The sequence below is a fragment of the Pygoscelis adeliae genome, unplaced genomic scaffold (genome assembly GCF_000699105.1).
Source record: "Pygoscelis adeliae isolate BGI_AS28 unplaced genomic scaffold, ASM69910v1 Scaffold436, whole genome shotgun sequence".
Taxonomy (NCBI): domain Eukaryota; kingdom Metazoa; phylum Chordata; class Aves; order Sphenisciformes; family Spheniscidae; genus Pygoscelis; species Pygoscelis adeliae.
In genome coordinates, this window is record NW_008825051.1 from 383,268 (window position 1) to 395,952 (window position 12,685).

Here is a 12,685-nt window from a genome sequence, read left to right on the forward strand (position 1 = left end):
CTTTCCCTTTGTTTTTTCCCCTTATTAAAGGGGTAAAATCCCCAGTGCAAGATGCTCAGCTGGTAAAAACTGTCAGAAGATCCAAGCTCAGGGCTCGGGGCCTGAAAGCCGCACAATTTGGGTCTCGGGTCTTCATGCCCCAGGGAATTAATTCAACCCCAAAGGTAAAGGAGTCCTAGGACAAATCCCTGCCGCTCACCTGCAAATTTGGGAGCACAGTGCTGAAATCAGCTGGCTGTACACAAAACGGGACGGCAGAAAATCAGAACCTAGCAAGGGCAGGAGCCACAGACCGCGAAGAAGCAGGGGAAGAAAATATTGCTCAGAAAAGCATGTAACACCCCAAAAGCTATAGAGCACCTTTGGCTGTGAAAATGACGTTATCATGACACTCACTTGGGATTCCCGACACAAGCTTCAGTGGCCGTAACACTCGGACGGCTCGCAGGGTCCGCAGGTCAAAATCAGTCCCAGCAGTTGCTAGAATCCTAATTGTGAAAGGGGAGAGAGAGGAAAAATTGAGATTAAATGCAAATTCCTCTTTCCAAAGCATGGATAAGTGTTGTGTAAAATCAGCAAATATTCAAGCTGCTTTAAACTTTATACCTGTGATCACATTGCAAATTGTGTCCACTGAAAACCATCAATTCACACACTCCTCCAGAGCTGCTGAGCCTTGCTCAGACTATAAGAAAACCCGCAATATCTGCCTGCTTATGAGGCCATTTACACATAGTGAGCAGGCCTGGCTCCGGCCGTTAAAGAGCAGCACCCTGTGCTTATAGGAAAGCATACACCATTTTTCAGAAGGAGAGAGTGAGAGGGAAATAAACCCCTCAGTTATGCTAGAAATTACCTGCCAGAGCTTTTCCCTATAATACATTCAGAAATCCCTCAAATACTGATGTCTGGTGTTTCCTAACACCTGAAGCAGTTTCTAGTTGTACAGTTCACTCTGTGCGTGCAAAATTAATTTTTGTTCAGAGCATCTTATTTGAGGAGAATATCCAGAGAGCAGGGTGCAGGTATTTCCTCTGATACACGGCAGTAACTCTGATAAGAAATACAGCCCCCAAACCAGAATGATTCTTAAAAATTTAAGTGCTCTGCACAGAAAATAAAATGGCTTCACTGTTTTAGGGCGCAGCAAAGGAAGAAATATTGTCACAGTGTCCACAAGCCACAGTGATGCAAACTCCTTAAGTAAAGACCCTGCAAGGCACGCCACCCGACCGAGGGCATGGCAAAACTGTGCTCATTAATTACTGCAGCACTTCCTATGGTGCTTCCACAAAAATATTCTTGATTTGAGACAGGGCTCCCCTAACACAAGCCAACCACACAGTTAGTTCAGGGCAAAAACCCTCTCACCAGCTCCCCATCGACTGCACCATTTTAAAATTATTATAAGCAATTGCCATTAGTTTTTGCTAGGTTTGTCCCCAGGCTGTTCTTCCAAGGTGGAAGTGGCTGAGCAACCAGCCCACCAGTGGGGTCTGCAAGCCCCCAGCCACCTGGTACCAAACGTACAAGATGCCATCGCTTTGTTAACCACAATTGCTGAAAGCGCTGCCCATGGGGCCCCAACACCTTGACCATAACCTGACACTTCGCCATCCCCTCCCCAAAAGCTACAGCAGCAAGAGGGACTTGCAAACCTGGCTGAAAAGTGGGATTCCAGAGCTGCCATAAGCCATGAGCAGAGCTGGAAGGAGGCTGCCAGACTTGGGCAGTGAATCCCAGGCAGTACCCTGGGGATTAAGCACCCAGACACAGCAAGCGTCCCATGCCGGAGCCCAGAGATGCTCTGAGAGGTGCAGAGCACCCACAGCGTGCACCTGCAATTTACCTGCGCCTGCCCAGGGGCCCTTTTTCTCAGTTCCTGATAACAGGCCGCTGAGCATTCAGCGAAGTGGCTACCATAAAAAAATACAAGAAAAAACAGAGTTTTTCAAAATGAGACATATAGTTTTACTATGTAATATGTATTATGCAGGATGTCTGGCAAACTCGGCAGCAGAGGACGTGGCTGTGTAGGAAGCACTCACGGCACAGCTACACTCCGATAAAAACCCCTGTCCTTGACTTAGTGACTTAGCACTGCTGCCAAGCATGGGCCAGGGAAGAGCAGGATCAGCATTGCTGTGTGGAAAGGGCCAGACTCCATCAGCAGGAGGTGCTGGAGATCAGGAAAAAAGCGTGCTGAGATGTTGGATGGCAAGAGAGGCAGGAGCAAGCCAGGACCTGAGGAGCAGAGTATCTATTCTATAGGACACCTGTTCCTACATTTTCACGACCAGAAAATTCACATTACATCAGCTCTATCGATGCAGTCTGAGCATAAGCAACAGGAGAAAATTTAAACCAAGAACCATCACATGCAGAGACTTCTAATTTAATCTTCTGCACCCATGCCAATGATTTCATTCCTCTTCTCCCTTCCCTCCATCCTCACAACTTAATTGCTTACTTATAAACCTCTGCAGTCTGGGAATAGCACACACTGCAAGTCAAAAGATAATCTTAAACCTCCACCTTGGACGTTGCTACTAACAGCACAATTAGCCTCCAGTGAGCTAAGATGGATTTGTGCTGTCATCAGGCAGAGCCCTGGTTCCTGGTACAAGCTGAGAGGTGGGGTGCTTGATACGCTCATGGTTTTGTTTCTAAATTCAAAGAGAAAATGGAAGTGAATGGGGGACACCATCAATTAGTCCCATGGTGCCAGTAAATGTTCCAGTGGCTGGAGGTCTTCATTCCAGTCTTCCTAACAGGCTTGATGCTAAAAAAACAGCCTGATCAAACTACAGCGTCATCCCCCCTCCCCATCCCAGTCAAAACCCCTAATCATTCATTAAATCCCACATCACTAGCACTGTGATCCCCTAGGTAACCTACACAGGGCACCCTACAGCCCACCATCTCCCATGGCTGGAGAGCTGGTCCATGGATCGTATCAAATCACAGTCGAATCATGCAAACCATCCATGCCCGTACAGATGAGCTGTCACTGCTACATCTGCCCATGAATCGGCCACTCTTGAAAAACAATACAACAATGGCCAGATTTTGCCTAGAGAGAAAAAAAAAACACAGTTGCATCCTAAACAAAGCCACTTTTGGTGGAAGAAACAGAAGGCCAAGGGGATGAGGTGGTAGCTCTAGGTCTAAAAATCCACATTTGAGCCTTGCAGGTAAGTGAGGCAGGTGGTGAGAAAACCCAGGTGGGCATCCAACATCTTTCCTGCCCTAGTCGAAGAGGGGAGGGCTGGATGCTGCAGCCTTCTCACGCTGTGTGTTCACAACCGTGGCTCTGCGGCCCCAGGCAGGCCATCCAAACAGTGGAACTGGAGGAAAGAGGGCCCCGGGGCTTTTAGAAGTGTTATGGGGTCAGCGTCCATCCCAGGAGCCCTGGTACATGGGGTCTTACTGCTCCGAAGGACCCACTGGCAGAAAGCTGGTGCCCAGTAATTGCGAGGGAAGAGCCGAGTGGCAGCTGGAGCCCAGCAAAGCAGCTTGGCGGGGGGAAGCCGTGCCAGGACGGAGATGGTGCCTTTTCTCTCTACAAAACCAAAGCTAATTTACAGCTGCTCAGCAGTCCATTCCCCTAAACTGTTCACAGACATGCGTGGAAAAATGCCCTAGTGAGGGAAAGACCTTAATTAACTTTGTGGCATTTGCCTAAATGCCATCTTTCTGTTTTACTTTTGCCCCCACTCCAGCTGAAAGCTCACAGAAGCCACTGTGAGTTAAGCCAGAACAAGTCAGAAATTATCATTAAAAATAAGATAAATAGAGAGATCAAAGGAGCCGGCTGACAAGCATGTCCTGACAAACCTGCCGAAGCATCCCTGGCTGCATAGAGAACAGCTGAGAACAAAGCCGAGGTGACGGGCGAGCCAGTGCCAGAAGAGGAAATCAGCTGTGAAAGGTAAAAGAAATAGCAAAAGAGAAGATTTTAGGAGATAACCTCACAAATAATAAATGGATTGATCTGCAGCCCTTTTTGCATCTTAACGTGTTGTACAGAAACACTGAGATTTGATAGGCTTAGGATGTTGTCTCTGATAGCACTTCAAATGTTTAAGTGCAACGAAATCTCATTAAATAAGTTCCTCCGTGTAATTTGCCTTTTTTATGAGCAGGATGGCCGACCATCAAATCTTTCTGGCTCATATGCTGCGGTGGAGGATCTGGGCACGCATCCTGCCAGCCCAGCAGTGCTCAGGACTGCTGCACTCATTCCTCACTTTCATGATAACTTGCTTAAATGCTGCTTTCTGTATCACCACCTCCACTAACAAGCTCTGACTGACATCTGTTCCCAGAGACAGAGGCCAAATTTGTGATAAATGCTTGATAACTTTTGTTCTAGCAAAGCCTGGAATAAGTTATAAAAGCAGCTTATTCCTTTGGGTATAAAAGAAAGCAAAGAATGAAGGGAAAGTTCCTTTCCTGAACGTTATGCTAACATAAATAATTAGCAATCCATTTCTTAAAGTACCTCGGAGCTCAGCGTTTCTGTGTACTGCTTCAGCAAGACACACGCTGCTGTACAATGCTGTGCTTTTCAGAGCTATCTGATAACGAATCTCCTTACTGAAGCCCTGACCAAAGAAAATGCCTTGAAACTCCTTCAGGCTTAGGCCCAGATCTCTAAATCCCAAGGGCTGGCATGGGGAAAAGCTAAACCTGTTCCTCAGGATCATCCCCACCTTGTCCTCCTCCTACCTTAATGGCCTTTTAGTGGATTTATTTCAGCTTTTCCAGATGATCTCCTGGGGAGCAGGTGACAGAGGTGCTTTCCATCTCCCCCAGGGCAGGAAGAGGAGGAGGAACAGGAACACAGGAGATGTCCCAAGTGAGAGTCAAGAATAGACGATCAAAAATACAGGGTTTTGTATACATGTCTCTGCTTATAGGAGCAACCACACCTGGGGTCCAGCCTCAGCAAAGAGCAGCCGGTGCGGCCACGCTCAACACACACATATCTGCAGGTGATGGAGCGTGTTTTCCGCCCGGTCTTCTGACATCACTGTCTATAAATCACAACAGAGGCGGCATGAGACGTGCAGGAGAGAACTTTCCATCTGGAAAGCTGGCTGAAAGTCCAGCAGCTTCAGCGTGTCTGCTTGCGAGCAGATAACATACAGCTACAGCAAAAAGCAGCAAGAGTAATAACTGAGAACGATTAACACTTCCAAGGGGCTCTCGCCACTGGAGAACAGTGGTGCCAGGGCAGGTTCTGCTAGAGGAGGAATTGCTGGCATAAATTGTAGGCATTTTTAATGTAACCTTGCTATTTATTATAAACTCTAGTCCTAGAAAGTAAGTGGAAACAGCGATTTTTTCAGAGACCTTATCCCAAGCACCCATTCCTAAGAACCAAACCAATCTCTTCAGCGGGATTAGGAGAAAGACTAAATACCCACCAGACAGCTTCCCTCAAAAAAAGGTAAAGTACAGCAGTACAGCAGCTGTCTTATGAAAAGAAATAGCAACCATCATTTCTTACCCACAGATTCAACCCCACCTAATGCAGACACCTTGGCAGCATTGACCCCAAAATCTCTGACAGAAGCAGGAGCACAGAAAACTCCAGTAAATCAACCCTATTCCCAGAGCCCGACTTTGGGCACAGACTGCTGACGTTTAACAAGCCCCAGTGACCGCCAGGAAATGGAAACCAATGGGAAAAATAAATAAAATAAATATCTCCATAAATATTGGCTGACTAGTTTAAAGATGTTTCCCCCATTGGCGGTCCATGGGCTGACCGTCGCCTCTATGTGTGCTACCTGCTAGCTGTGACCCTTGTCACCCTCTCCTTCCTGACTCCTCCTCTGCTGCCTGGGGGGCGGAGAAGGTCCCTAACCCCACGGGAGTTGTCACCACCACCAGGATCGCTGTCACAGTGTTCATGGTAGCTAGCGACCCAAGGGGAGTACCTGCAAGGTCCTTCCGGTTCCACGTCATTGTGGGGACACTTGGGAATTCTACAGTAAAAATTAAGTGGAAAGAAATAATTCTTTTGAAATGAGATATTCTATGGAAAAGAGTCATTTCCCTCGAAGAAAAGCCCATAAAATTAATCTCAAGTAGCCGGGCTTTTTAACTGGTGTTTTCCCTTAAAACCACATGCAGAGCATTAAAAATTTACAAAAATATATATTCTCCATTTCTTTTTTTTTCCCCTGAAACCATTTGCCATGGGAGGCTGCTCTGCGTACCACTTTTCTGAATGACTGAAGCATTTTAACCCCAAACTGGCACGCAGCATGCTTCTGGCTGGAGCTGGCAAGACTTTCCAGGATCAGGAATACCAGCAGCGCACCAATCAGTGCAGGACAGCCACTGGCCTCGCCGTGTACGCCCCAGCCTTTGAATGGTCTTCGTTTGGAAACACCAACTTCTCCAGTGTCTGCCCTGCAGTCTACCTAGCCAGGAGAACCTGGGGCAAGTGGAGGCGGCTATCAAGACAGAGCTTCCTATCAGGGAAGCTACTGCCCAAGTGAAGGTCTGCGAGGGCTGTACCCCACACTCCTGGGTGGAGGAGGGTGCAAGCTTCACCTGCGCAAGGTGAGCTCCAGTGGAGTCACTGAGGCAGCGAGTGGAGGAGCTGCAGGAGGAAAGCAGCAAGTCATGATGGATTAGGGAGGGGGAACAAGAAATAGAGTATTATTGGAGGCATTGCAAGAAGAAATATTAGGTCCCTGTGGTACTGACCTCCAAGGACTACCCGAGCATTAACAGCAAATAGACAGCACCGTGGAGAAGGAGGTGCCATGATCTCTGGCAACTTGTGGCAACAGGGCACCACTTGCCCCCGTTTCCTTGTATGTACCAACCAGCAACAGATAACAAAGTCTTGGCAGCGGATGAAGCCAATGAGCAAGACTCACAGGGAGAAACTACACCAGCTGCACACACTAAAAGCTGCAAAAGGATGAGGTGAGTGTTAGTAGTGGGTGTCTGTGCTGAGAGGCACCTCAGCTGCAGTGCAAATCAAAATGAGTCGTTTTTACCTTCTTAACTCCAGAGTGCAACACTGAAGACATTGCTCAGTCTTACGCTGGTGACGTGGTCTGGCTGATTTCCTTGCCTGGGACTTGAGGGCAGGTCAGCAGGGGCAACCAGCCAAGGGGTGCCCACGAGCCAGCCCCTCAGATGCGGGCAGCCGTTTTGTTCAGCACAGCAAGCCTGGCTTGTGTTTGGACTGCAGCGACATGGCTGCCAGTCCTGCTGCTCCCTTGTTCTCCCAGCCGCAGCACAAATCTGCATGCGAGCGGTGACTGGAGCAGTTGGAAAGATGCCCCTTTTCACTCAGTTTGATTTCATGGTGTGTGAACTTTATCTTGACTACCAAAGACATAGAGTTGACACCAGGTCTGAGCCGATAAGTAGATCTGGCATGCTAATTGCACCGTTTAATTTATGGCATTACCAGGTTCATTTGTTGGCTCCATCACTCCACGTTGGTGACTTCCCCACCAGCTGTCCATAGTCCCTCCTACATGAAAGGGCCCAGCTTGCCAGCTCTCTGCCTCTCCTTTGGATGACTAACACCAAGTCTAAGCATCCAAGTAGATACCTGTGTATTGCTGTCTAAGCCTACTCCTTCCCTTCAAAGCACACCTACAACACAGCGTACCGGGTCCCAACCCTTTCCTTAACACCAGCCTATTCAGAGCAACTCAGGCTGATCCCCTTGCTCAGGTAAACATGCTCATCCCAAACCTGACTGTATCCATCAAAACAGCCTCACTGTGGTGAAGGATAAACATCTCTTTAGCTATAACATGAAGGGAACAGAAGGCAAAATAAAATACACCAAGGAAATAACAATATTCAACAGTACGGGGTTGCTCTGCTTCAGAGGCACAAACAGCCAATTCATTCCTTGGTCTCACACCAAACGGGTGCATTTCTGAGCCTTTTGTAGACAGCATTAAATTTGCCACCAGCCTTCAGCGTACAGAGCTGCCCAGATATGAACACAAACACTCTCCTCCTCTTTGCACGCTCCAGAGAAATGCTCCAGAGTTCTGGGAGGAGACACAGCAAAATGAGAGCAGAATGCCCCCCCAAAACCACCTGCAACCTACTTTCCTGACTGTAATTCCTGAGCCAGGCTCCAGGGAGAAGACAGGGAGAGAGGCATCTGTAGACACACACTCCTCCGCTACAGCAAGACACACAGCAACCAAGCAGTGTGCGACACTCAAACAAAATGAATGAGGTTTTGCAGAGTCCAGAGGACTTGGCTTCTGCCCAGGATGAAGGAAGATATTCTGGTTATGAGGCAATTGCTCAGATAAGTCCTTGTTGCTTCTAAGCAGGAGAGACATGAACATACCACACCACAGAGTAGAAAGGAAGGCTCATTCGCAATAAGCAATGACAGCTGGCAGGAAAATGCACATGTCCAAAACATTTTGGTGAGCTCATGCTGGGAAAACTGAGCACAGAGGAGTTAAAACCATCCTGCACTTCACTGTGGCTGGAAAGTAGGTCATACCTTGAGTCTCACTACTTTAACATTACAAAGGAGAGACTGCTTTCTGTCCTTGGAAATGGGCATCCCAGAATTTTGTTCCTGGCATCAGAGGATGCGGAGAGCCAGAGCTGGGAGCCCAAAGCACTTTCCTGGAGACGTCTGGTGTCACGCACCCCACCCCATGGTCTCTTGTGTATGGCCAAGCTATGGAGGGTTTTAGCTCAGTAGCAAACAAGATTTTTAAAGAGGAGAGGGGAATTTCAGGGACAGCACAATGTTTCAAGTATTTTTACTTTGGGGGGGTTGGGGGGAAATGAGAGCAATGAAACACCATTTGGGATTGTTTGTTTCATTTGTCAAGTTCTAAAATGAAGTATTCTGACTTCTAATGTGTTTTCCTTTTTAGTGAAAGCAATTCATTTCAAGTCTGCCAATATTTTTGACTTGATTTAAAGCTGCCATTTTCCTGAAAAATACAAACCCGCAAATCCTGTGTGCATGAAAAATGTCACCCAAACTGGACACTACATTTCATTGCTGTGCCAGAAATTCCGGAGGAGCGTGACTCTGCTCTCTACTAGCTGGCAGTCTGAAATTGGGCAAAGGGCACAGGACAGCTGGTAGGTGGATGAGGGATGCATTTTTCTGCCAGGTGGGCTAGCAGGGCAGCACAGACACTGCAGGAGGTAAGAGGTCTGAGTCACTAAAAGCACATCTCAACCCAGAACCACATCACCCTCTGCATTTGGCCAGTCCCCAGAAGTAGTTGTTCATGAGTTGAGCAGAAAATGTCATCGCTATCAAATTACACTAATGTTTAAAAAGCAAAACAAAACGGTTCAGAATAAGAGCTCAGCCTTCCCTCCTGGGGTGACGAACTGGTGCTGCTGGAGCTGGCAGGAGAGGGATGGGGAGCAGCAGCCAATGAGGGACTGGAGCAAAGGAGAAGGAAAAATATCTGTCAATGCTGGGCACATCGGTCAGGATGGAAAGGAGGCCTCTTGTTAGGTTACAGTCTTCTGGGCCTTTCTGCACTGCAGGCTTTTATTTTCCACCGAGCCACCAGCTGAACCATGCACTAGCTTCTAGAGGGAGTGCTTGGAGGGATGGCCTTCCTCTGAGTCCACCCACTCCACCTCGGCACTGCATCGCTGAATGCTGTAACAATCTAGAGACGGGCAGATAATGAGCAAAGATAAACACGTCATGCAAAATGATAGCCGAGAACATTCATATAATAAATGGGAAGGTAGAGAGTGGAGAGTTAGTTGCACACTTTTTGTGTCCACTCTCCAGCACTCAGCCAGCTGAGCCTCACTGGCACAGCCAGATGGATAAGAACTGGCAAAAATGGATCATCAGCATCATCCACGCCTGGATGTACTTGTGTGCTTGACCAATTAGAGACCCAAAACCAACCATGAGCTGAACCAAGCCATCCTAGCTAGAGAGCTTTACCAGAATTTCAAATGTTCCTTTTCTTTTTTTCCCACAACATAGCAAAATATTGACAAACAATGGGTTCCTGCTGCCATCACTATGTCATTGCACCTCTTCTCCTGCCTGCGCTCTCATTGTGTTCATCCTCCCAGCACAAGCACGTGGGGAGTCATGCTACGTCCAAGGAGTGACACTCAGGTCACGCTGCCACTCGCATACTGTGGAAGAATACTATCCAGGTGGTATAACCCAATGTACCAAAGAAGCATCAAATGTGGTTAGTGGGTGTACAAGCACCCACCACTCCTTTGGTACCTCCTTACAGTGACCAGAGGGAACAGCCACAGTCCCTCTGTGCAGGGGATGACCCTCACTCTTCTGCCCGCTCTATCAGCTGCGAAGGTCTTCTGCCAGGGAAAAGCAGCCTCCTTCAATCTGCATGGCTGGGGCTAGCTAATTTAATGACCTGGTTTTGGCACTGTGCTCATGACTTCCAGTTTAAGACCATCACAAGCAGACAATACAATGAGCATTTAGTTCACAGCTAACTACTTAAGCTGTGGATGAGAGCCAATACTGAACTCCAGAAAGGCTGGGGCAGAAACTGGATTTGTTATCCCCCAGGTGCATGTTGAATGGCTCTGACTGCTTCTCAGGGCCATGGGCTCCAAGCAACTACCACGTTACACCACCTCGTTACACCCTTAGGGGCAGTGCTGACTCCCTCACCCACACCTGCCACCCTGTGTCTTCCCAGACAACAGCTTGAACCAAGTTAGATGATGTTGGAGTTGAGTTCAACATGACAAGAAAATTGCACCCCATCCATTTCTGGCAAATGTCCCTACAGGCAATTTCTCTGACAGCCCAATTTTTAGAGAAGAACAAAGACTGGAAAGCTATCAGGTACTCTACAAGCGGGCACAGAGCTGGGTTTCTTCCCTTTGGAGGGAGGCTGGCCAGGGAGTTCGTTCCTAGCCGTGTCACAGATAGTCACAGGACCCTTCGTCACCAAGGTCAGTGGTCTCTGAGGGATGTTTTGCCTATGAATGCTCTGAGCAAGCAGAGAGACGCATGTTCCTCATACACCTCCTGTCCAAATCTGCTGCCTCAAAGGACCCAAAACCCAAGAATTTTTCCACCTGCAGCAGGTGCCCCTTGCTCAGAGATGCAGTATTGCCAGTGGTCACACAAGTAGGCAACCCCAAAATCGACAAGGCTGGATTAAAAGTCAGTAGACCATTTAAAAAAAAAAATAATATCGGGGCTCTCTATTTGTCTTGTGATTCCTTGCAGGCAGCTGGGGTCATGTTTTCCAGCTTTAGCCTACAAGTCACAAAAAATACACACTTTCAAATAAAAGCTGAAACTCTCCTCTTGTCACAGGGATTAAAATATGGCATCAGATATTTTAAGACTTGCGATATAATATCTCCTCTTTAATATACACCTCATTGTCACTCCCAAAAGATATCATTCTCCCTCTTTCTTAGAATTTTTTTTTTTTTGGCCAGAACTATCACAGCAAACATGCAATGTTGTTCTAAAGAAAACACAGTTTGCCAAGACATCTAAAATATTGTGTATTCCCTCCATCTGCTTCTGCTAAATAAACCCAGGGCCTTATCTAATATAATGAGTAGATGTTGGCAATAATTGCATAGCCATCTGTACCATGCTTTAAACCTGTTGCAAGCTGGGCTGTGGACACGAGAAAGTCAGAATTTATTCCTTCCATACCGAAAACAGAAATTGTAACTTGCCCCCTTCTGGTTTTTAGGATAATTTAGCCATATCAGCTCCTATGCTTGGTGCTTGGGGAACAGTATTTCATACATGTGACAGATAAACTCCCTCTTTTCCCTATATTGTATAAATAAAGCTCAAGTTCTGCAGCTGACAAGGTTCAGAGCAGTCCCAGCTGAGCGTTCTTTGCAGCACAGCAGCCTCAAAGAGATGTTTCTGCCCAGCATGGTGCAACCACGACAATAACGTTTCAGCAATGACTACACAACACCAGTGCTCTGCCTGTGCACAAGCTTTGCTGAGGATGACCATCCCAGAGAAGACTTCCCAGAAACTTTAAGGCTTAATTAGAAAGTATCTTCTGGCTGCAGGCAGCTGCTAGAACCACGGCATGCAAGTTACCATCACCTAAATTGGCTGGGGAGTTACTCACCTGATCATCCCCACTCAAACTGAGCCCATACCAATTCACCAGTTCAAACAAGTTGGGTTTTTGTTTGTTTTTTTTTTTTTTAAACCTTGTTCTTGCCCTATATGCATCAAATGGAGCCAGCTCCTCGCTGGCAAAGCTGGGGAAATAGGGATCCAGCTGCAGCATACAGGATCATGCAGCATCAGGCTGCAGATGTGCAGCAAGAGGAGGAGGTTTGACTGAATTTACCTTCTGTAGGACATGACTGAAAGTGTCTGTAAGAGAGCAGTAGAGCTCAGTTACTTTGCACAGGAGTCAAAAAACACCAAGGTCCTTGGATAAAAAGAATTGGAGAAACAACAATGCTTTGCCTATGAAATCTAATAACTAGATGTACCCAGGTACACATTGGCCTGGAATCAAGATGTTCAGAGAACACAGCATAGCTTCTGCATGCTCAGGAGGCAACGTTTAATGACTGCAAGGATCACCTCAACACCAATACAAATCATGCCCGTGATCATACTCTCTCTGAACATTGGCTTGCCAGCCCTGCTTTCCTCCTCCTCCACCCCACACTGCAGTTGCCC

At 47.3% G+C, this 12,685-nt stretch overlaps 1 protein-coding gene across 1 annotated transcript in view; it reads right to left on the reverse strand.

The window, feature by feature from the left end:
* CACNA1B (calcium channel, voltage-dependent, N type, alpha 1B subunit) overlaps positions 1-12,685 on the reverse strand; it is a 306,403-nt gene that overhangs the window by 195,812 nt on the left and 97,906 nt on the right. The window contains 1 exon segment of the mRNA XM_009326378.1: positions 397-488. Within this exon segment, the coding sequence (XP_009324653.1) occupies positions 397-488 (92 nt within the window).